At 47.6% G+C, this 25572-nt stretch overlaps 1 protein-coding gene across 1 annotated transcript; it reads left to right on the top strand.

The window, feature by feature from the left end:
• The first annotated feature begins 2915 nt into the window (after positions 1 to 2915).
• On the top strand, positions 2916 to 7338 carry TSPYL5 (TSPY like 5). Its single transcript, XM_045997283.1, has 2 exons — positions 2916 to 5166; positions 6402 to 7338. Exon 1 carries the CDS (start codon positions 2977 to 2979, stop codon positions 4222 to 4224), a length of 1248 nt encoding a protein of 415 aa, XP_045853239.1. The 5' UTR covers positions 2916 to 2976; the 3' UTR covers positions 4225 to 5166; positions 6402 to 7338.
• Positions 7339 to 25572: the final 18234 nt, after the last annotated feature.

Consider the following 25572-nt stretch of genomic DNA (forward strand, 5'->3'; position numbering starts at 1 on the left):
CCGCCTACGTCAGTGAGGCAGGGGTTTAAGGGTGGGGCTGGTGAGCAGTCCATGACGCAGCTGCTGATGCTGGATTAAGGCTCTTGACAACAGAGGCTGGTTAAGCTGAGAGTGCTCTGAGAAGCGGGCTAGCCCACCAATTTCTGTTTGCAGAGGAACAGTGACTGCTTCGGTGGATTTTTAAGGGTTTTTTCTTTTTTTTCTGAGATTTACAGACAATCTCTGTGAGATTAAAGACAGAACTGCTTCCTGTGGTCTGGGATGTTCATGGAAGGCCTTGGGAAGAAGTGGTTATGAAAGGGCTTTCAACAAAAATTTAAGGTAATCTTTGGATTAATCCCCTTTCAATCAAATATTAATTCCCCTAATTTAATTTTTTATAAGGAGGAATGCATTTATTTATTTTTAATTTTAAGTAGGTCCCAAGCCCAATGTGGGGCCTGAGATCAAAAGTCATATGCTCTACCAACTGAGCCAACAAGGCATACCATCTCCTAACTTAATTTTTTAAATTTATCACTCTAGATTTTCCCCTACATCCTGTCCCTGACTGGTGCTCATTTCAAAAGATAATTCTCTAAGTTATGAGTTTAACAAGTTTTCATATGTTGATCTGAGTATATAACCTTCATATAAAATTGCTTCTGTGGGGAAAACAGGTATTCTGAATTCCAGACAATCAATTTACAAACCCATTTTTATTTTATTTTATTTTTTTATTTTATTTATTTGACAGAGAGAAATCACACTAGGCAGAGAGGCAGGCAGAGAGAGAGGAGGAAGCGGGCTCCCTGCGGAGCAGAGAGCCCGATGTGGGGCTCGATCCCAGGACCCTGGGATCATGACCTGAGCTGAAGGCAGAGGCTTTAACCCACTGAGCCACCCAGGCGCCCCCAAACCCATTTTTAAAAACGCTACGTTGTTGGTTCTTTCATTCAACAATTAAGGAGGAGTGCTTTTCATTAGTATCAGAGGCTGGTTGGCCCATATGAACAAAAGATACCTACTCTCATGGAGTTGACATTCTGGAGAGGAGATACAGCTAAACAATACACAGAATTAAGAATTGGGATAGTGTGTTGGAACGCAGTAAGTGCTAAGGGATAACGAAAAAATAGCGCAGGGTAAGAGGGATGGGATGGGTGGCAATTTTAAATAGGATGGTCACTGTGAGGGTTACACTTAAGCAAAGTGTGAAGGGAGTCAGCCAAGATGACCAACCCCAAGTGGGGCTAGAGTGTTTAAGGCAGAAGGAAGAGCCAGTGCAAAGGCCCTGAAGCAGGAGCTTGCCTAGTGAGTCTGAAGAATAGCTAAGAGACCAGTATAGTTGGAAGAGGATGGGAGAGACTAGGTGATGAGGTCAGAGAGGTAAGTGGCAGGAGGGAACTTGCTAGATCATAGAGAGCCTCGTAGGACTATAGAAGTTTTGAGAAAGTCAGTGGTCACTTGATTGGGCAGACTTAAAGCACAGCCCGCGTGTATCAAAATAATTTCTCTTCTCCCCAGTGTCTTATACTTCAACTTTAATGTAGATACAAATAAACTGAGATCTTGCTAAAATTCAAATTCTGGTTTGGTAGTTCTGCAGCAGGGCCTGAAATTCGCCATTTTTAACAAGGTTCCAGGTCATGCCAGGCTGCTGGTCTATAGCCACACACTGACAAGTAAGAGTAAAGAGGTGTTGAGTTCCCAGGGTCTCTGGAACTTACCTCTCCATTAGCTGGGTACAAGGGCTTTCTTGTTCCTCGTGAGTCTGAAAGGAAAACCTTAAAATGTTTTTGTTCACTTTCCTCTTGGTCATGGTCTTACCACTGGTCTCACCATTTCAAGGTCCTATCACTTGGCTAGTAAGAGCACGGTCTAGAACTCCCTCCAGGAACAAGAGATAGGTTGTCTGGCTGTTTCCATGCAGGATCTAAGAAGTTTCTAGGGCCTCCTCTCTGCCACTATGGAGGCTCTGACCACATTCCTATCTTTCTTACTCCAATTACAGTTCTGACTTGTGGCCTTCACTCCTGGTCCTATATACCTTGAGTGAAAGACCAGCTCTGTAAACTAGGCTTGAGGCAGCTTAGAGGATGTGGGTTATGCTCCTAGGTAGAAGAGAGAATACCCTGCAAGGCTGGCCTTCTGCGGAGCAGGCCTGGGAGGACTAGCTACTTGTGAATATAAAGCAAAGTCAAGAGCCAGATAGGCCTGGGTTTGAACTGTGCTCTGTCCCTTACTGTGTAATATCAGGAATACTCCTTGGGGTCCTGGAGCCACAGTTCTCTCATCCGGAAAGTGGGAACACCACCACCACTTCCCTCATTTATCGAGAGGATGCATACACAGCATGGAGTCAGGTACCTGGTTCATACTGCTGCTCACAAAATACTGGTTATTATTTTTATAATCACTAGTAACATCCCACCACCTATCAAATCGCTTTGTGGCCTGGCCCGACGGTACCCACCTTTACATTCTCTGGAGCTCAGGCACCGTGGCAAACCCCTCAGCAAAGGCTTTCAAAGAGAAAACAGAGGGGCCAATGGCAGTTTCCTCTTGGCAAATGTCACTAGAGATAATCAAGAAACGGAAGATGTTTAGTTTAGAAAGGAGATGATGGGGAGGGAGATGGGGATGGACGTGATGGCTGTCGTCATATTGTCTTGTGTGAGAGTGATCAGAAGTGCTCTACGAGACCCAGCGGGCACGCTACGACCCACCGGAAGCAACGAAAGGAAAGCACACCCGCCTCTAACAGACAAAGCGAGGCAGGGTGCGATGGAGGAGGGGGTGTCTGGGAGGGTCGGCTCCTGCGCAGCTGCGGCCGCGGAGCCAATCGCCGCGCGCAGCCCGTCCTCGCGCGACGGTACAGTCGTACAGCCGTGACGTCGACGGTTGCCATGGAGAGGCCCGCTCGCTGGGGACCGCGCGCTGGCGCCAGGGGCGGCGGGGTCGGAGCGTGGCTTTGAAGACGCTTCCGCTACCACCATGAGCGGCCGAAGTCGGGGTAGAAAGTCTTCCCGCGCCAAAAGCCGGGGCAAAGGCCGCGGCAAGGCCCGAGTCCGCGCTGCTCCTGCCGACGCCCCCCGCGACCCGGACCCGCCACAGTGCCAGAGGCTCGGGGAGGAAACCCAGGCGGCACAGGTGCAGGCTGGCGCGGGTTGGGGTGGCCTGGAAACCGCTGCGCCCGCGCCGTCCCCTCAGCCCGGGGAGGACGCTGCCTGCCGGCTCCCCCTGGATTGTGGCCTCGCGCTCCGGGCCCGAGCTGCGGGAGATCGCGGGCAGGCCGCGACTAGGTCCGGCCCGGGGAAGGCCACATCCCTCTCGGAGCGCCTAGCAACAGACACTGTCTTCGTGGGAACCGTGGGAACCGTGGGAAGGCCGAAAAATGGCCCCCGCGTTGGAAATCGGCGTGGCCCTGCCGGGAAGAAGGCCCCAGAAACCTGTAGCACGGCGGGGAGGGGGCCTCAGGCCATAGCCGGTGGGAAGCTGAAGAAGGGGGCCACAGGCGAGAATGTCTCCGTCCCTGTGGTAGAGGAAAAGAAGGTGGAGAAGGATGCAGGGTCAGGGCCCCTGGCGACAGATGGCAGCATGGATACGCTGGAGACCGTCCAGCTGAAGCTGGAGACCATGAACGCCCAGGCAGACAGGGCCTACCTTCGGCTCTCGCGGAAGTTTGGGCAGTTGCGACTGCACCACTTAGAGCGCAGGAACCTCCTCATCCAGAATATCCCGGGCTTCTGGGGGCAAGCTTTTCAGAACCACCCCCAGCTATCATCCTTTCTGAACAACCAAGATAAAGAGGTTCTCAGCTACCTGAACAGCCTGGAAGTGGAAGAGCTTGGCCTTGCCAGACTGGGCTACAAAATCAAGTTCTACTTTGGGCGCAACCCCTATTTCCAAAATAAGGTGCTCATCAAGGAATATGGGTGTGGGCCTTCGGGTCAGGTGGTGTCTCGTTCTACTCCAATCCAGTGGCTCCCAGGGCATGATCTCCAGTCCTTAAGCCAGGGGAACCCCGACAACAGCCGTAGCTTCTTTGGGTGGTTTTCAAACCACAGCTCCATTGAGTCTGACAAGATTGTGGAGATAATCAACGAAGAACTGTGGCCCAATCCCCTGCAGTACTACCTTATGAGTGAAGGGGCCCGTGTGGAGAAAGGAAAGGAAGGCAGGCAAGGTCCAGCAAGGCAGCCAGTGGAGACCCCAGAGCCTGGGACAAACAAGTCCAACTGACCCCGCACTGGCCTCCCTACTACCTCCTATTGGACCTGTGCCTAGCTAACCACACGTGTTTGGCTGTCTGCCTTCTTTTCATATTGGCCTCTGTACTCTATTCCCTTTGGACTTCAGTTACAAGAATATGGTATCTATGATCATGTTCTTTTGCCTCCTCGTGGCCTTCTTGCTTTTTCACATTAGTGTTACATGTTAAATGATCTCACCCCTACTGTTTATATGTTCAGTGCACATGATTCAAGTGTGTGCTGCCTTTGTCTACATTGCCTGGACCATGATCTTGGCTCTGGCCTTTCTAGCTGTCTTTAACATGGGCACTCATGAGTCATCCTCCAAGAGGACCAGTGCATCTTCAAGCTCTGCTACTTCAGAGCCAATGACTTGCTGAGCTTTGTGTTCATGCTGGCCCTGCGTGCCATTTAGGGCAATTTTTTCTGTTGCCACTGCAGAATGAAGCTAGCGCACATGGTATTGGCCATCAGCCAAAACTAATTGTTCCAAAGCCCTGGGGTCACCAGCCTAGTTGCCATCACCTGCTGGATCTCTGACTTTGGCCAGGGGCCTCTGCTGCCCTGCTGGATATGCAGAATAGCACTTGACTGCTAGGCATGGTTGAGGTTAAGGGTGAGAAGCACTACGCCACGTGTTCTATACCATCATGTGTCTCTTCCTGCCTCTGGGCCCTTCTCCTGTTGAACATTCATCAAGGTCTATACTGTGACCCGTCACGGTCAGGCCACTGAGACTTGTCTACATTGCTGTTGGCCCCAGTTGACCTCCGGGTCAGCGAGGACCTCAAGAACTGCCTGTGGACCCAGGCCCCCTGCCAGTGCATGAGACACACACCTACCCTCCCCGGCTTCCAGGAACCCTGCTGCCTGCCAGACTGATGGGCGGCTGTGTGGACATGTGCTCACTGTCATCGTTCCATGGCTCCAGGTGAGGGTGGGGACTGGACCCACATGCAACCTAGGTACCTTTGTCAATTCCACTTATCCCTTCCTAGCACAGGACCAGAGTGCTATAGCAGGGTTGCTGGGGGAGAGGTATTTCTTACCTGTGGGCCTGTGTCTACTTCATTTTACACCTCTATACCTTACTTGCCCTTCCTTCACTCCCTCTCTTCCTTCTTTCCTCCCTTCCTTTCCTGTCCTTTTTTCCTCCACTTCTCCCTTCCTTTTTTGTTGCAATATTACCACAGCTCAGAAAGAGAAAACAACTGAGAAACCAGGGTTTTCTGCATACAGCTAGAGAGACAGGTGGGACTTGCTGTGTACACTCATGCACTGAGAAGACAGGGTAGAGGAAGCCAGTAGGCCAAGTTGGTCTGTGGTCAGACCTTGGCTCTGACTCCTGGGTTCACCATATAATTCTCATGTTGAAAATTCTTTTCATGGCTGCACATGTGTTAGAATTATAAGCCCTAAGGCAGCAGTGTTGTGGACTAGTGTTTACCCCTGTTACAACTTTTTTTTTTTTGATACCCCTTAAGACCCAGTTAGCGCATACTGTTTCCTCCTCTGTGGTAGCCTCTGCCCATCTGGCCCTCATTCCCCAGCTTTCTACTCTCAGCAGTCCTTTGCTCTCTTTACTTCTACCTTTAAATACCCTTAGGATAGGCTTCCATCTTGGGGCATGGGGACAGGGTGGGCAGAATCCATTCTGGATCTCCAGGTCTCATTTCCAGTGAGTATAAAAGCTGAGCTGGGCCCTCTTTCTCCTTTGCATCCCGAAGGGTGGAGGGGTAGGACTGAAACTACACATTCCCTCCTCCAATCTCCTTTTCCTTATGGGAGACCTTGTTCTGCGTTCTGCAAGGGCTGGGGAGGCCTTGACTCAAATTCATAGAGAGGGATTGCCAGGTGGGGGACTTGGAGCAAAAAATATAGGGCAGGAATGAGCCTGGTGTGGAAGGGCCTGGAGATGCAGGTAGAAATGGCTTGGGAAGCCTCAGGGAAAGTATACCTGTCTCTCAGTGAGGGCAAGGACAGGGAGGGACATTCCCCAGAGTGAGGAGGGGAGAATTAAGGGGTCATGGGCCAATACACTGCCTAGGTGAGGGTTTGCCCATGGTTTTGTCCAGTCATTAGCTCATCATTAGTGGATTTTGTAAATCACAGAAACAAATCCAAAGCAGAATAATGTTACTTTGGATGCTTTCTCTTTTGTTCCAGGTGTGGCCTTGCGTATGTGGAAGATTGATGCTATATGCTGCTTATTTTGCCATAAGTAAAATCTTACCACTCCCCCCATTTTTGCCTAATGGGACAATGTAGCTGTATAGGTCTGCTTTTTTCTTTCTTTCTTTTTTTTTTTTTTTTTTAAACTTTTTGCTCTTTATTATGGACATTTTCAGACAAGCACAGAAATGGAGAGGATGGTACCTGGACCCTGTGTACCCGTCACCTGGCTACATCAATTATGATCAACCTGGTATCTTCCTCTCCCCACCTGAATTGTTGATGGAAAATCCGACACTGTGCCAATTCAACCTTGACTACTTTGGGAGATCAGGACTCTCTTTTGGTGGTGATAGTGGTGGGGGGCACTATCATGATCACATCAGGTCTGCTTTTTGCTCTGAATATTAACTAATGAAGTTCCAGAAATGGGCCTTAGAAGTGAAAGTCTTCAGGATAAATAGGAAGTCTCAAAAAGAGATGAAAAGATGCTTCCGTTCCCCTGAATCCACGAAAGGAGAGAGAGAGAGAGAGAGAGAAAGACTGTTCTGTTGTAAATCTTTCAAAGACTGATAGAATAAGGTGCTTACCTGAGACCCTTCACCAGAATATCAGTCTTTTTTGCCTATGAAAGATGGAGGCGTGTGTGACTGTTAGAAATATCATCAGCTTGTCCTGGTTTCATAATATAACTGGTTTTGGAAGTATAATTTGGAAAATGTTTCTGTGTTCTGTGAAAATAACCTCCCAAAAGCAATCAGTTACTGGTTGTCTTGGTAATTTGACACCCTGGTAATAATGCAATTATTCCTTTGTTCCCAAACAGTATAAATAGTTGTAAGCTTGCATGCATTATGGAAAAATAAAAGCCTGTATCTCTGTTATATTTTTTATTTTAAAAAAAGAATTGGAAGGTGGAGCTGAGGCTGCGTAGTTGAGGGGATGTATGTATACATTGGCCTCGAAGAGTGATTCCTAGGTCTCAGGCCCTGGTGTGACTAGCTACAGAACAGTGATTCTCATGCCCTTAGCAGAGACTCTGTGGTTCGTTCTGGGAGGAAGCCAGGTCGTTCTTGTTTTTAATGAGTTTTCCAGGTGATTTTAGTGGAAATCCAGTGTTACTCAAATTTTGAATTTTGAATTGTGTGAGAAATCCTGTGAAACTATGAATTCTTTTTTTTTTTTAAAGATTTTATTTATTTATTTGACAGAGAGAGAGATCACAAGTAGGCAGAGAGGCAGGCAGAGAGAGAGAGGAGGAAGCAGGCTCCCTGCGGAGCAGAGACCCCGATGCGGGGCTCGATCCCAGGACCCCGAGATCATGACCTGAGCCGAAGGCAGCAGCTTAATCCACTGAGCCACCCAGGCGCCCCGAAACTATGAATTCTGATTCAGTAGTCCAGGGTGGAACCTGAGAGTCTGCATTTCTAACAAAATTTCAGGTGATGCCAGTGCTGGTGGTTTGCGAACTGTACTTCGAGTAGCAGAGCAAGTGACGTTCAAGTCCCATTCAGATGAGAGTAACAGTGCTCAGCCATGGTTGCATTTTAGAACATTTAGAACATTTTAGAACAGGAAACTTAAATATACAGCCGGAGTTCTGCACAAATGCCAACTAAATCAGAGTGTGGGAAGGGGTTGGTCCAGGTGTAGGTGTTTTAGAAACATCCCACGTGATTCTGTTGTCTAGCCAGTGTTGAGAACTAGGGTCTCTGATGCTGTTCATAGCGCATCTATAAGGTTAATTCTATTCATCAGGGGAAGCAGTCACAGACAACAAAAGGCCACGAAAAACTGCCCAGCAGAAAACAGTTGGAAAAAATTAGAAGTGTGTTGTTAAATGCCCTCCCAAAAAATTGGTTTATGTGATAAAGGGCATGATTCAATAAATGTGCAGTGTTCAGAGCATAGTAGGTGTTCAAATATTAAACGAATGTATGAGTTTAAAACACAGTTTATAGTCAAATGCCTCAGGGCTAGTCTGGTAATTAAATTTGCAAAAAAGCAGGCCAGATTTGTTTCATGAGGGTATATGTATGTATTCGTTTGTTAGGGCTGCCACCCCGAAGGAACCCCAATGGGGTGGTTTAAATAACAGAAATTGACTTGCTCCGTTTTGGAGGCTAGAAGTGTTGGATCAAGTTGTGAGCAGGGTTAATTTCCTCTGAAGGCCTGTCTCCCGGCTTGTAGGTGGTCCTCTTCTCTCTGTCTATACGCGGCCTTCCCTCAGTGTGAGCCTGAGAGCGGTGGGCGGAGGTGGAGATGGTGTGTGGCTGTTCTGCAGAGCTAGATTGTTTACCTGGGGGTGCAGGCCTAGTGCAGCTGCATCTTCAAAGGGCACTGGGAGGAATCAGGATTTTTATGCAGAATCTCCCAATTTTGAATGCTTTCAACTAAAAAAAATTTTTTTTAACACCCATTAGTGATAAGGGTATGGAGAGCAGCCTCTATCTGATGCTCAAGCATCTTGGGAACAGAGGCCTCTGGGGTTATGCATTGGAAGGAACTCTCTGCCCAATTCAGCTCACACACTAGCATCTTCAGAGGTGTGAAGCCTTCACTCCCCTGGCCCTCCTTCAAGCCCCTCTCTATGGTTCTTTGGAGATCATCTCTGATCTGGGGTTCACTACCTCCCCATGGGCTCATTCATTCATTGCCTCTTGTATGTGCCATTCTCGGTTGTAGACATGAGAAACATAGCTATGAACAAATAGAACTTTGAATTCTGCCCCCCTTCTAGGTTTCAATCTCTCAGATTTTGCCTGGGATTGTCAGTCAATCTCTTTTTTCCCTTTTCCTGCATAGGGCTGCTGAGTGTGCTAGGTCCATATGGGAGTAAAGGAAGCCTCTTCTTGCTATCTGACTTCTAAGAATTCACAGGGCAGTTAGGTTTTTAATAACCCAGAAAGTGAGGGCTTTTTGCAGTAATTCTTGTTAGACTGAATCCCTCACCTTTTCCTCAACTTTGAGTTTTATTACAAAAGGCCTTCTTCTGGTTTCTAAACTTGTTACTGGGTGGGCTTTTGGGGGAGTATGAGGAGTTTGATTATGCCATGGGTGAGGGAGGAGACAAAACTAGCCTTACTACTCATAGCTTATGGCAAGTTTTTATCAGCTTCGGACTGTCTCTCCTTACACTTTGGGCTTCCTGCCTCTGGTCTACACCAGTTTGCAACAAAGCAGGGAGGCACACTGATCTGGGGTGGCCTCACCTAGGGAGGAAACTTTGCCCTCATTTGTCCCTTTGAAAATTGTGGAAACTCCTCCTGCCCTCTTTCCCCTAGAGATCTGGGCCTTGGTGAACCACTGTTACTGATGGGTGGTTCATATCCCTCAGGGGTTGGGGCAGCAAAAAAAGCAAAAATAAAAACAAACAAAAAAAAAACAAAAAGAAAGAGAGAGAATCCAGGCTATTAAGTCTATGGTTTTTATCTCTCTCTGTCCTTAGCATCTTCATTTCTGCTTTTGGAATCTTCTGCAGCCATATTTCACCATTCAGGGTCCCAACTCACTTCTGCTGATTCATTTTCACCGGAAACTCTGACTTCGTGCTTGTGGACCCCAGATCCGCATTCTCTGGTCACGTGTTCAGTTACATACTCTATAAGGCTCCAACCTTGAATTCCTTCTCTCCTTGCCTCCCTGTCAACCTGGTTCTCAGCTGAGCCTTGAGAAATACGACCAAATAGCCCCCATCTGTGTGACACTTGACGGTTCACAAAGCACAGTCTCTTACATTATCTTAATTGTAACAACTATCTGATAAGATGGCTCAAAGAGGTTAAATGACTTGACCAAAACCACAGTAGTAGTAAGCAGTAGAGCCAAACCCAAACTCAGGTCTGCCAAATCCAGACTTCATCCATCTTGGAATGGTGAACAGGAGGCCCAAGCAGATAGATACCTGGTACTATGAATCTAGGCACTTCTTACCATAGAACCTGTAATTAAGCCTTCGCATAGTGCATCAGAACCCTCAGCACAGCATTCTGGTCAGTCACAGCCAGTTGCAGTTGGCATGTGGGTGTGAACCTTCTTGACTCTCCAAATGAGAACCTGCCAGCAGAGCTCAGATAGCCGCAGGGCTGGCTAAGGTTGGGTGACCCAGAACAGCGGCTGAAGCTTCCTTCAACTGCTTTGTTCTAAAGTTAGGCTCAGCTTAAAGTTTCAATACCTGAAGATGAATGATTTGGAAAAAAGGAGATAATTTTTCTCCTGTAACAAGAAGTCTGGTGATGGGAAGTTAGAGGCTTGCTTCAATGGCTCCATGATATGAGGGCTCTGGTCCACTCTGGCACTTCCTCTTCTCTTGGCTTTCTCCTCATGATTCCCCAGTCTCACTTAAAGGCGGGCAGGAAGGAGGAGAGGGAGATCTTCTCACATGTCTCTGTCCTTTTCAGGGATGAAAATCTTTGCCAGTAGTCCCTGCTGGATCTCAGGAGACATGAGTTACGTTCCTTGGGCCAGAAATGGGTCACACTCTCACACTCTATTTCAGCGAAGCATAGTGCTGCCATCAAGGAATAAGGAGAGCTCCAGTGGTTGGAACGGATGGGAGATGTTAGTCACCTGTAGGTTCATCCTTTCTGGAGCTGTGTGGCTATGCCGCTGACATGCACATCACATAATAGTTGGAAGCACCACGTATGCACGCTGCCCCTACCCCAGCTCCCCTGGGCACCTCTTCTGACAAGAAGGCTCTACCAGTGCTTGGTGTTCATGTCTCATCTCCTCCAGTACACGGTAAGTGCTCCTCCCGCCATGCAATGCCTTTCTGGTTTTCCTGTCTCCCATCGCGCCTCATTCAGGGTTCACTCAACATCTGGTGTCTGTCGTCTATAAATGCTGCCGGGACAAATGCAGTAAGTCAGTAATCTTTCTAAAATGTAAATTTGATTATGTCAGTCACCTGCTCAAAACCTTCAGGAGTAAGGTCCAAAATCCCAAGAAGAATATTTTCTTTTCTTTTCTTTTTTTTTTTTTTTTAAAGATTTTGTTTATTTATTTGACAGATAGAGATCACAAGTAGGGAGAGAGGCAGGCACAGAGAGAGAGAGGAGGAAGCAGGCTTCCTGCCAAGCAGAGAGCCCAATGCGGGGCTCAATCCCAGGACCCTGGGATCATGACCTGAGCGAAAGGCAGAGGCTTTAACCCACTGAGCCACCCAGGCGCCCCCCAAAAAGAATATTTTCTACTTCAAACTTTTTTATTATGAAGAATTTCAATATACATAAAAGTTGACAAACCACAATGATTACCTGTATACTTTTTAAGTTCAATGATTTTTAACCTTGTGCCATATTTTTTGTCTCTCTCTCTCTATATATATATATATGTATGTTTTGGTGAACAATTTGAAAATATGTTGCGTGACCCTTCACCCCTAAATACTCAGCATCCATCTCATAAAAAAGGATTTCCTCCTGTGTAAACCTAAGACTGTTATCACACTGCAGAACACAGTTCCTAAATGCCATCTAGTATCCAGTCCAAATTTAGATTTCTCCACTGTTCCCACGATTATCTTACAGTATGAGATTTAAAATCAAGATTGAATAATGTTCAGGCATTCATCCAGTGATCTCTTCAATCTTTTTCAAACAAAATCTCCTCACTTTTGTCCCCCTCATAACATCAACTTTCTGAAGAAGTTGGGTCAGTTGTCTTACAGGATATCCCCAATTCCAGATTTTTCTGATTGTATCTTCCTGGTGTCAGTTAACTTTTTCCTCTGTCTCCTGTACTTCTCGTAAGCCGAGGATGCAGATGGAATGCCTTTGGCGAGAGTACATAGATGACGCAGGTACTTCACAGTGCATCACTTCGGAAGGCGAAGTGACAGCTGGTCCCACTGTCGTGCTGTTTGTTTGCTCTCTTGGTTAAGATGGTGATCACCATATTTCTCTCTCCCAATTTAGCAGGAAATCTCTGAAATTACTGTAAGGCTACTGTTCCCTTAAACTTTCATCCCAAGGTTTTAGCAGCCATTGATGACATTTGCCCAAACCCGTTATTTCACTATGGGTTAGGAAATAGTGACTTTCTAATCTTGGCATTTCCTTTACATTTACTCTCATCATCTAGCAATGAACTCTACTTCCTTCTGAAAGGCAGTGTAAATGCTTTGTTTATTCCTTTTATCATCTATTTTCAGAATCAGAAGTTGGTGTAAAGTTGTCTCTAATGGTTTCAAATAAGGGCATGTTTTTCTTTTCTCTTTACTTTCACTGTGGACTTCTGGGGTTTTATTTATTTAATGTTTTATGATCAACGACAGCCATTTTTTCTTTTGGATACTCAACTGACCTGCATTTTGCCACTAACTTTTACCAGACTCCTTTGTCCTTGTGATTTTCTCCCATTGCCTCCCTGTGCTGGGGAGGCAGCCAGAGTGAATCAGTGTCAATCATTTCGGGGTCTTTGGATGCCCACTGTGCTCTGACACCCTGAATTGTTTGCACAAGCTGTTTGTGTAGGAGGAAAGCCCTTGTAGCCCTTCTCAAATATGGCTCAGATATTCTTGTGGGTTGTAGCTTTTTTTTTTTAATTAAAGATTTTTATTTATTTATTTGACAGAGATCACAAGTAGGCAGAGAGGCAGGCAGAGAGAGTGAGAGGGAAGCAGGCTCCCTGCCGAGCAGAGAGCCCGATGCGGGACTCGATCCCAGGATCCTGAGATCATGACCTGAGCCGAAGGCAGTAGCTTAAACCACTGAGCCACCCAGGCACCCTGGGTTGTAGCTTTTAATTTGAGTTATTCCTTCCCTCTTCTTTATGTCCACAATATTTTGTCCACACTTCAATTTACGATCTTTAATGTAGTGACTTGCTATTGTCTGTTTATCAGAGACTGTGAGATCCTTGAGGCAAAAGAGTAATAATGACAAGTAGTATGTCGTCATTTTTGTATTCTTACAGTTCAGGGGTTTATATGTAGTAGGTGCTCATTAACCAGTTGAATGAGTGAGCAAATGAATGGTCCCTCAAGATCCCTTAAGGCATCAATGGCAAGCTACAGAGAGGTTGGAAGTGCCCAGAAACAGAGGTTGGGAATAATTTCAGGTGAAGGGATGCATGAACCGAAAACAAATGTGTTAAAGGGTGGTGGTGGGGGCGGACTATCACCAGTATAAAGCCTCAGGCAAAAAACATAGTGGTACCGAATTATTCTGGCAGCATATTGGAAATCAAGGAAACCAGGAAAATGGAAGTGAGCAGGGAAGCAAAAGAATAATGTTGGAAATGTACCACATGTGGCGGGCTTTAGTGATGTCCCACACATCATGCTCATCAAAAGCAAGAAAAGGCGAAGCTGATCTGATTCTGCCAGTGACTTTTTCTCACTTTTTTTTTTTTTTGAAGATATAAAAAAATTTTTTCGACAGAGAGAGAGAGTGCACAGACAGCAGGAGCAGGATAAGCAGGTTCTCCGCTGAGCAGGAAGCCCGATGTGGGGCTCAATCTCTGGACGCTGAGATCATGACCTGAGTTGAAGACAGAGGCCTAACCCACTGAGCCACCCAGGCACCCCTTTCTTACTCTTTATATATGGATATATATACATAGTGTGGGCTCTCCTAAGAGGTCCCATGAATTTTTTTTTTAAGATTTTATTTATTATTTATTTGACAGACAGAGACCACAAATAGGCAGAGAGGCAGGCAGAGAGAGAGGATGAGGCAGGCTCCATGCTGAGCAGAGAGCCTGTTGCGGGGCTCGATTCCAGGACCCTGAGATCGTGACCTGAGCGGAAGGCAGAGGCTTTAACCCACTGAGCCACCCAGGCGCCCTGGTCCCATGAATTTAAAGGACTTCAAAAGATTAGGTTAGAACAAAGACAATCACTAAAAGAGTGATAACACTGAAAAGCAATCTGGACAAGTTAAACTGCCAAGTGGAACCCAATAAAGGATCTAGCAGAACATTAGCTTGAGCTTCAATAGGAGATAGCCTCAAGTCCTGGACTGTTGCGAAAACGTGGTCATCAAAGTCCACTGCTGCTTTGCCTGGTGTTGTGGCACCAGACGCTTTATGAGAAAATTCAGAACACTTAGGGGGAGAAAGGTACAAGACAAGGCCTTTGAAACCTCGTAACATTCTGGAGATCGTGATCACAGAGCAGACTCTTCCTCAGGAAGTGAGGTTGTAGGGCCTTGCTGTGTCATGGAGAGAGCTCTTCAGTTCTGTCCTGAGGACCCGTCTTTCCATCAGTGCCACTGTTGGCTTATGGAGCATTTATTCATGCAGCTAGCATTGATGTGAAGAATACTGTGTTCCTACACAATTTCCCGTCATTCTCAGCAAGAGGTCTTCTCTGACTCCTTGATAAAATTCCCACCCCTACTGTTAACTCTCTTCATTCTCACAGTTCCCTCATCCTTCATGGGATTTGTCACAATTTGTGACTATGGTTGTGTCTTTGAGATTGTTTCTTCTTCTCTACTATAAACGCTTAAGGATCTTTGTTCATTCTTGAATCCCAGGTATGTACACATGGACAAATACTTTGATCTGGTGGAAGTGTTGGTCTTATGAGCCATAGCCTATTAAGATGGCAGATTGGATGGGCCATATCTTAGAGTTGTCCCATGGCAGAAGCTGTCTCTTCCTAACTGTGCATTGAGACTTGGAGAATCCATTTTGTAGAGCACATATCACATTTAAACACATCACCACAACAATTCTATTATTATACTCATTTTCCAGATGAGATGAAAGAGCCCAAGAGAGTTTAGATAACTTGTTTAATGTTATGTCAATTGTAATTCCTGGGGCTGGGAGGGGAGTGCCTTGGCCACTGTTCTCTCCCACCTCTCAGGCTGGGACTTGGAATTTGAGTTGGTGAGTTGGACTAACATTGTCTCCTGTCTTCAGAAGAGAGGGAGGAGGGTGTGTGACTCAAGATAGACTTAAAGCTCTTCAGGGAGTAGTTATCACTGTCCAGGGAGTGGAAGTGTGTGTGTGTGTGTGTGTGTGTGTGTGTGTATGTGTGTGTGTGTGTGTATGGCGGAGGCCACATCTGCGTGTGTGCCCAGGGAGTGTGTAAGAGTGGCCAACAAGACAGCTTTGGAATAAGCCCACAGAGCGGTAGTCTGCATGCTGCTTGTCCACAGGCCCACAGTGCCCAGAGGCTGCCAGGGCTCATGTGCTTGCTCTGATCACTGCCCTCTCAGCAGAGGAGTCAGCATTTTAAAGACTCCGAGCTGTGGGTAGCTTGTGGGAAACAGACTCTCTCGGCTTGAAGCAGCTCAGAAGGAGTAGGCCTCTATTAAGGCCCTGAGCAGATGGTGAGGCAGGGAGGCTGAGTCACAGGAGGCACCAGGCTCAACAAAAGGCCATTGCAACTACTAACCGAGGGGATTTGTTTGCGTAGAGGCAACACAGGCCTGCAGGTCATAAGCTGTTCTTTGAGCTTCAGCCTCCCACACAGACAGCTGTCTCTATCTCTGCTCTCGTCTCCAGCTAGGAAAGATGGTGACAAGTCATTCTTTCTTGACATTCCGCAGGGGTGTTTCCCAATTCCCGAAAAGCTCACTGACCCTTCTGCTCCACACAGGGACCGTGGGGAGGGAGAGAAAGCAAGGCAGCTAACACTTACTGAGCACCTCCTACATGCCAAACTGTGACACATGGAACATTTTCACCATCTTTTGTTTTTTCTTTTTACAGTAATGAGCTTATGAATTGTCCATTTTTATCTACATTTTACCATTAATAGTACTGACACTCTGAAAGTTAAGAAGCTTGTTCAGGTTTTCTCAGCCAGAATTCTTTGGCTCCAGAACTTGTGTCCTTTCCATTTGACCATAATTCTCCCTCCCAGAAGAAGAAGGCAGACATGGTTGCTTTGAGCTGCAAGTAACAAAAACCCTGCCTAATGGAGACCTACAGTGTAGGGGCAGTTACTGTTGCCGTAATAAAGAATTTGGAAGCAAGGGGTCCCATGGTTAGTTTAGCTGTTCAGTTATTTTATCAAGTCCCCAAACTCTTTCTGTCTTTCCATTCCTTCTCTTCTAGCATCTTGGCATACACTCAGCAAGGACTTTTTGTCCTCAAACTTGTCTCATGGTCTCAGTTCCAGCTGCTTCTGTTCCAGACATCAAATTCTCAGAAACAGTGTCCAAAATAGGGAAGCAGCAAAACCGGGAAAGAGGAGCTTCTCCAGTACAACACTCTCTTTTTACCAGGGAAGAAAATATTTCCGGAAGTCTCTAGTGCACTTTCCTTTACGTCTCATTGGCCAGACATGAGTCGTGTGTGTGTGTGTGTGTGTGTGTGTGTGTGTGTGTGTGTGTGTATCCCCACTTAGATCTGTTCCTGGCAAAGGGGGACATTACTGCCATGATTCACTCAGGACTAGTTATATCATATCATATCATATCATAACCAGGACTAGTTCCTCAGGGTTGGCCACTTTGCCTGCAAGGACGAAGGGAACTTGGCTGTGGGGTAGGCACTTGCCACATGGTAGTAAGGCCAAGGGCTCCTCAGGCTCCATGACTGCCATAGCCAGGACAAAATACCTGGGAGAACTGAAGACATGCACTAAGTATTCACAGGTTTAGAACAGCAGGCCTGTTTTGTTCCCTTTCTGATCTCCGGGTTAGACACCGTGGTGGGTTGAAAGAAGGATAGGCTATAGGCTTGTGCGTACTTCATAATCTAACTGGGGGAGGAGTGAAATAACAACAAACAATTAAATAAAAGCATGAAACAAAAGCTTCACAAAAGCCAGCATAGGATCAATTGGTCTCTGGGTCAGAGGGCAATTCAGCAGATTCTTCTCAAAAGTGTTTTGTGAGTTTCTTTGTTATACTCATAACTGGATGGAAGCATTGTAAGCTCTTTTCAGCCAGTGGGATTTATTTTTGTATCCTCTGCTGGTTTTTGTTGTTTCCTTCCAAAGAAAATGCCTAAATTTTTCAATGATTTGAGGATATTCTGGGCTGAGGAAATTATTTTTAGGTGTTGAATACGATATTGCTGGCCACGCAGAAAAAATATTTGGTGCTTCAGCAAGAGATGTGTACCAGTCATAAACTTATGTACGAGTTCTGGTAGCTTCACTGTGTAAGGCTGACATTTTATTATTTTTTTTCCTTTTGTGGAGGGTTCCCTGTGGAACTAAGCAGTATTCAAATTAAGCATGAACATTCATTTCAACTGTTACATTAGAGGCATTTGAATAATGCTTAGCAAAATGCCACAACAGCCAAAACTTTAATCTGGCCTCTGATTAAAGGCAATCTTCTCAATCTGGCCTCAGTTCCTAGAGTAATCCTTTGAACAGATTAGACACAAACACATACTTTGCTGATAATTGTGTGCCGATTCTATAATAAATTGGTTGGGAGTAGCTATCAGTTGAAACTCCAAATCCCCAAACGGTGGCTCAGAATGTGGACCCTCATTCCTCTAGAGTTCCAGCTGGGCGACTTTCCCCACAGGCACTTTGCTAAGATCACCATTTGGGAGCCGCCCCCCAACCTCCCACCCTTTTTATTTTTGGGCTTCTGTTATATGATCCTCTTGGAGAAGAGTACCTTAATTGTTCCAGCCTCTTCTTGACTGGGGACTAGAATCATGCCCAGTGTGTCATTTTGCAGGCTCCCCTTTCAGGGACTCTTCCAGTAAGAACAGGCTCTATGTGCTTTGCTACCTCACTCCACCCTGTTGTGCATCTTAAATGTTCCTCTGCCCTAGTTGAGCTAAAGCCATGGTGATCCACGCCAGTCTAAAGAGAGATGTTTCTGCCAAACATTCTCATCTATGCATCGTTCTCTGAGTACTCCAGTAGCTTCTGGGCCAGTGAGCAATTGGGGAAAGTGTTGTGGCTTTCTTGGCTAAAGGAAAAGGGTAAGACTCAGATTGTAGAACATGCTTATCTTATGGCTGCCTTCCGGGCTACAGTGGACGTCTTCAAAACCAAAACTGGAACTTCAGTGGACCCAAGAAAGAGCAGTAGGTATGGGCTGTGGTCTAAGCAAGGCTGACTGGAGTCACTGGCTTTGGGTACTTGGTGATGACATCAAATGTTCCAGATTGGTTAATCGCTAAGTGTTTACCAAAGGTTGGAGGCCTAGAGAGTTGGGGGAAAGATACATAATGGGAGGTTGTAGAGTATAGTAGTTAAGACTTGGAATCAGGCATGTCCGGGTTCATATCCAAACTCTGATAGTTACTAGTTAGTATGTGCCTCTTTGGTAGGTAATTAGCTTCTCTAAGCTTCATTTGTTTTTGTTTTTTAATCTGTAAAATAGAGATAAAAGTTCTCTCTTAAAGAATTAGATAGAGGGGCACCTGGGTGGCTCAGTGGGTTAAAGCCTCTCTGCCTTCAGCTCCGGTCATGATCCCAGGGTCCTGGGATTGAGCCCCCCATCCCCGCATCGGGCTCTCTGCTCAGCGGGGAGCCTGCTTCCTCCTCTCTCTCTCTGCCTGCCCCTCTGCCTGCTTGTGATCTCTATCTGTCAAATAAATAAAATCTTTAAAAAAAAAAGAGTTAGATGGAAGTCAGAAAACAATACTCAAATCAAGAGAATTTAAAAAATTGTTTTAGTATGTACAACTGAAAAGTCCACAGGCAATTTGGGCTTCAGATAGGGCTTGATCCAGGGACTCAAACCATCTCTTTTTTCAGCTTTCAACTTTTCTTTCCTCTGTATTAACCTCATTCTCAGGCAGGTTTTCCCCTCCTACTGGCAAGCTGGCTGTTTGATGCTCTAGACCCACAAATATTATCCTTTCAGCAACCTTATGAAGAAAAAGGTATTTTTTCCCTTCTAGTTCTCCCCTCCTCTGCCTCAAAAAAAAAAAAAAAAAAAAAAAAAAAAAAAGTCCTGCGATTGCCTCTTTTGGTTCATTGGTTATTATGTACACTTGAACCACTTGCTAAGAACTGGGTTACTGCCCAGCCCTAGAGCCCGGAATGGAATCAGTCCCACCCAAGCTCTAAGGACTAACAATAGAGAAGGGATGATTTTTTTTTCCCAGATGTGGTACCAGTACCAGGGAAAGGGGGATGGATGCTGAGCAGGCAAAGTCAATAGATGTCCACAGAATGGCAGTTCATTCCCTGGTCATCCTCATTAATAAGAAAGTGGGAAGGACAGGAATAAAAAAAACTTATTATGAAGATCATTTGCCAACAACTTCTTATCTTGCCTGTCTTCACAGTTTGACAGTCTTTACACTATAGAAATTTAGTCACAGCTTGAATGTGACCTATAACCCACTTTGCTTTCAGCTCTCAAGAAGTAAGCCTTGTTGTTGTTGTTGCCATTGTTGTTGTTGTTATTATTATTCTCTCAAGGTTTTGGTATTTTTCTTCTGTGTTCTCTGGTGTGTCTCTTGGCTGCAGATAATCCAGACAGTGATTGCTGACGTGGGCACATGAGGCTGGGAAGAGCAGGGCCAGCAGCTACTACTGACATATAAAGAGGGCTCCTTCGGGGGCAGAGGTGTGGGGCCTTTCACCTGGGGCTGCTGGGAGCCACATGATACTGGCTAGTCCCTCAGAGAATCCAGGGATGGGATTCTGGGATTTCCTGGGAGCCACGTGACTTTCCATGTACCTCAGAGAGGTTTGGGTGTTTTTACTCCTCCTTTCCTGGGCCAGGCGCCTGCCCTCATTCCTCCTCTTGGTTACCATTCCAGGGCTTACATTTCTGTAACTCCCTCTTCTCTACACAGCAGTGTGTTCCTCTGTGGATGAGTCACACGAGTCACCCCTTGCGAGTGTGGGTGGCAGAGGGACACACAGGCGGGTGAGTGTCTTCCAACACTGGACGGTGTCTGTTAACGGATGCATGTACGACGGCCACACAGATGAAGTCCCTGAGGCTCGGGGAGATGGCAGGATTTACCTTAGGACAAAGAGCCCGACAGAATTGGAAGGAACTTATGACAACATGGGGAAGATTGTTCCTGTGACATGCTGCACAGAAACTTATTACAAGGACATCGGTCGGAGAAAGAGATGATCTCTCTTTGGTGATGGTAGTGGGTTCTGTGTCCTTCCTTCTAGGCTGGGCTGTGGTAAGGAGGCCCATGAGAGACCTAAGACAATTTTAGATGAATTGCTCAAAATAGGAGACTAAGAGAAAAGGAGGCAGGACATAGAAGGGGCAGGAGCTAATTAGGTTGTGGTAGGTGAGCATCTAGATAATTTCCCCCTGGAGTCCAAGTTGCTGGGCCTGGGAGCCAAGCAGGGAAAACACTTGCTCCTTTAGCAATCAGGCGGAATGTGGGGGAGATGCTTCTTAGCCTTGGGCCAGAGTGAGAAGCAGGAAGCAGGGAAGCTTTGCTCTGAGGATGAGGGTTTGGGGTAGAGGAAGCAGAGACCACCCAGGAGGGGAGCCTTTCCTGTCCCAAGGCGGGAGACCCAGGAGACTGCACAGAATCTCTCAGACCTTCGAATACCTCTGTTTCCTTCATCTGTGCTCTAGCTTCGCGCTGTACTGGAGCCAGCTGTGTGAGGACAGGTGTGGGAGGGTAGGTGATGATGTGACAGGGACGATGCAGGGCCAGAGGGGAAAGCCCAGACCTCAGGACTGAGGCCTTCAGCAGAGAAATCTCTTCTTCCTCATGCTGGGGAGGTGGTTGCTAGGCGTGGACTGGAGAACCGAATTACAGAATGACCCCCGGAAGTCCCTTTAGCCCTCTGGGGGATGTTCAGCCTGCTCCTGGGCTCAGGCAGGGTTTGGGTCCTGTTTTCCTGCCCTGCAGGAGGACCACTATGAGGTCATCCCCCACCCTCCATCCCTGCCCCTACACACACTTCTAAATCCTGGAGCACCTCAGGATCCAGCCCAACCTAAAGAAACTATTTGTTCTCTTGAGCTTTATTCTGATTCTATAGCACAGAAGGAAAAAAAGTCCAAAACAAAAAGTAAAACCATTTTAAACAACTGGTGGTTTTGTTTTGGTTATTTTTGGAAGGGTTTATGTTGGGGGGAAGGTGTGGAGGGGGACTTCTTCATCCCTGCAAAATCTAAATCAATGAAAATTTAAAACAGGCTCCCAAGAGGACACTGAAAAATCTCAACCCAGAATAAACTGAAAGCTACATTTTCATCCCCCAAAACGAGGGCTTTCTGATGAAGCTGTTGGCAGCTCTGCTCCACAGCCTGGCCCTGAGCTGCAACATTGTTTATTTGAAGATGAGGATGCAGCCGGGGTGGCCCCTAGCCCTCCCTGTCTCCTGCTAGTGAGGCCCTCCATCCCACAGAGCCCTTGCTCTCAGGCCCACTGCTCTGGGGCTCTCCTTGCACATCAGTCCTGGGCATCTGCCATCAGCTCCCTTTGCCTTTGAAGGAAGGTGCTGCTGCTTTCCTCCTGCCTCTCTTTGGGAGGGATGGCCGGGAGGGCTGGGGGTGGGGGGCGGTTCTTTCTGCCTGCACGGAAGAGGGTGCAGCTGTGGGCAGGAAAGGGAGGAAGCCCACCGGAGGCTGCAATGAAGGGTGAAGCCACAGGAGGCGCCCTGGGACCTGTCTGCTGCACCCCATGCCTTTTAACCCAGTGGTGGTGGTCTACAGGCTGGCAGCTGCTGGATCGTGCTGGGGTCTGGAGAGAAAGCCATGCTTGGATGTGAGAATGGCAGAGCATCGGTGGGCCCCGGCAGGGTGCTTGTGGGGAATGGGGAAAGGGACAAGGGTGGTTGTAGTACTGCCTGGGAGCACTGGCCTTGCAACAAGACAGAAGTGGATTTGAATCTTGGTGCCAAGACTTACTGGCTCTGCGACAGCAGCTTGAGTTCTCTGAGGCCAATTTCTTGATTTTTAGTACAGTGATAATCATGCTTCCTGTAGCTAAAGGCTCAGGACCCCTCATGCCCCACCTCACCTCATCACACACAATGTCAATTTGAAATTGATGCCTTAGACTCAGACCATAAGCCATGGTTTATGAAAACCCCAGTCCTTCTCCAGAAGTGGGCTTATGTTCTGTGGACTCGGCCTCAGCTTCCAATTGGCACCACAGCCCACACTCAGAACTCAGGGGGCCTTCAGCGCTATAAAATCCACACTGAGCGAGCACTTTGTAAGTCTGGTATAACTTACAGGCGATCTGGGACACTGAACAAGCAGCTTCTTGTCTTTTTTCTAGTTCCTTCTCCTCATATCTCTTCACTCTTGTCCTCCAAGATTGCTCAGCGTTCCAGAGTCTTCTCCCTCTGCTTGCAGATTTGTCTGCTCCACTCCCTGCTCCCCCTATTGCAAACCCAAACTTTTGTGTTTTTTTTTTTTTAAGATTTTATTTATTTATTTGACAGAGAGAGAGAGAGATCACAAGTAGGCAGAGAGGCAGACAGAGGGGAAGCAGACTCCCCGCTGAGCAGGGAGCCTGATGCGGGGCTTGATCCAAGGATCCCAGGACTCTGAGATCATGACCTGAGCCGAAGGCAGAGGCTTAACCAACTGAGCAACCCAGGTGCCCCACAAACCCAAACTTTTTAAAAAAGATTTTATTTATTGGGGGGGAGGGGCAGAGGAGGAGGGAGAGGGACAGTCACTCCCCGCCGAGCTTGGGGCCTAATGCAGGGCTTGATCCCAGGACCCTGAGATCACGATCTGAGTGGAAGCTTAACTGACTGAGCCACCCGAGTGCCCCCACAAACCCACACTTTTAAGATTGTTCAGCAGATCTAAATGTCTTTGAAAGCAGTGGAACAGCAAATCACCAGTCTACCCTGAAAGACGGCCTATTTCATAGCATTTTCATGAGTTCTAAGTAAAGAGACACAGTTACTATTATCTGTACCCGTTGGAAAAAGTTGAATGAGTGTATCTGAGAGTCTAAGAAAAGATACTCACACATTGGTGGAACAAAGAACAAGCATCGGGGTCCACATATCCTGCTTTATTTTCACAGGGATTTCTAAGTCTCATGGACACTCAAGGGAACTCTGTCAGGACAGACTCTACCACCCACTTACATAGAAAGACAGAGTGACTTGCCCAGATTCGCTTACTGGGAAGTGACAAGGGTAGAACTGAAACCCTGACGGGTTGGGACCTGCTGATGTTAGCCAATATCTAGTTCCCTTGTTTGCCAAAATTGCTCCTTGTAACTGTTAGCTGGGGAGTGTGACCCCAGAAGAAAGGCACCACTTCCCAGCATCCCTTGCAGATAGATGTGATTGTTCGAGGCAATTCTGTTCCTTGGGATCCAGGAACCTTCCTTAAAGTCAGTTGGTGTCCCCTCTTTACTCCCCTTGTCCTTACCCCTTCCTCTGTCCTGCCACCTGTCATGTGGCTATGGCCTATGTCCCAGGGATGATGGAGCTGTGAGCTGGAAGGAGCCTGGGCTCCCCAGGAGCCTGCAGAGTCACCTTACTAGTGGTCCGGGACTTGTTTGCTCGGCATTTTTATGGGCGAAAGAACGCTGTTGAAGCCACCACTGCTCTGGGTTGTGTTTCTCGCAGCTAAGCCCCGTCCCCTCCCAGGGAGTAGATTTGCCGGCTCAGAGCCCGGCCCTGCCCCATCACGGGTGGCCCGCAGGGGTAGGGGACCACTGGGGGGGGAGCCTGGGAACACTGTGCCCTGAGGACAAAGACACTGAAACAAGACCTCCAAGCATTCTGGGTGGTGTCCTGAATGCGCCCACACTCTGCCCACTGCCCGGCCTCCACAAGTTTATCAGGAAGCAGACAGCCCTCCACTTACAGAGTGTGAGGTCGGTCTTGAGCGCTCCCCTCTCCACCGTCTCTGGCCCTCTCGACCTTGCCACTGCACACTGTGGGGTCGGTCTGGACCTCTCCCAGCCCCCACATTCAAGGGGCTACTCCCATAGGCTCACTTTCTCCGTGCTTCTATCCAAACCTGCCTGGGAAATGGTCTTCCGGCCTATCATTCTCACAGCGACCAGAATTACAGCCTACGAACCCTGTCAGTGAGAGGTCATGCGTCTGGAGGATACGAAAGTATCCCCCGGCAGCTTTCCTGCTGTGTCTAAACCATTTACCACACTGAGAGTGAACCACACTCTCTGCAGTGACATGGGCCTCCTGGCCAGAGGGCTAGGGATTACAAGGCAGGAGGATTTGGTGAAAGGAGCCCAGGCTTTGGCAGCAGCAGTCTGCGTCTCAGACTCTGGATGTTGGGTGTTGAGAAGCCTCAGGTTCTTTGCAGTAGGTGGGACTTCTGGAAGCAGACACAGAGATGGAACTTGGGGTCTGGGATGTTTATTGTGGACCAAAACGTGTGTGACCTGGAAGGGGGAAGGAATAGAACTGGACAGCGGAGAGGGTGATCAGCAACCCCCCTGCGAAGTTCTGGAGCCTATGCTGCCGATCAGAGCTGTCCAGTCCTGGGTCGGAAGGCCTGGGCCTTTGTGTCCCCGCCATTTTCAGCTGTTGTACGTGGGCTGCCCAGAAAGTAAAGGGCATGCCCTTGGATGAAGCAACTCTCTGTAGCAAGGCACGCTGGGAAGGAGCTGGAAGTCCTTCCCCAAAGTGGCGTCTGGGCAGCGCACCCCCTGCTCCACCGCATTCTTCATCTGCGAAATGGGGCTAAAAACAGTACGAGTTCCGCAGGGCCGAAGCTGGATCGTGGGCGGGCGCAGCCTCTGTAAATGGACAGCAGCTGTCTCGGTGGGCTCTAGGCACGCCCCCTGCCGGGCACCCCTGGATGCAGGCGCGAGCTCTCCCTGGCGGGAGCCTCCCTCGGAAAAGGGCCTGGGTAAAGCAGACACCAGCCCTTTCTGATAGGATGAACTCCCTGGGAATGTCAGGCGTGGGAAATCCAGAACCCTCCCAGTTGAGCACTGTGAAGCCCATCCTTTTATCGTCTCTGCTGCTCCACATTAAATGGCAGTCTGGGTTCAGCACGATGGCTTCTGATTAAGACCAGTGACATTAAATATGGAGAAGTCAGGAAAAAGAAATGCTAAAGAAAGCTGAGTTTCACTCCATTTGACGATCTCTGAATATACCGAAGTCTTACATTGCCCCATTCTCAAGCCATGCATAAAAAGGCCCCAGTTTTCCACTTGGTGTCAGGATCTAAGAGGCATTTCAGGTCAGAGTCCGACGTGGGGTAGAGGATGAGAATGATGACCAGGAAGACCGCCACAGGGATGACTCCCAGGGAGTCACGCCTCCTGGTGGTCACGTGCTTGCTGGTCCTCTCGCATATTGGCTCTGGGTTTGGCCATGTGACTTGTTTTG

The sequence above is a fragment of the Meles meles genome, chromosome 1 (genome assembly GCF_922984935.1).
Source record: "Meles meles chromosome 1, mMelMel3.1 paternal haplotype, whole genome shotgun sequence".
In the NCBI taxonomy this organism is placed as follows: Eukaryota; Metazoa; Chordata; class Mammalia; order Carnivora; family Mustelidae; genus Meles; species Meles meles.

Bases quoted from the DNA above. Each gene is read 5' to 3' on its own strand.
- TSPYL5 (XM_045997283.1), top strand. From the start codon at position 2,977: ATGAGCGGCCGAAGTCGGGGTAGAAAGTCTTCCCGCGCCAAAAGCCGG.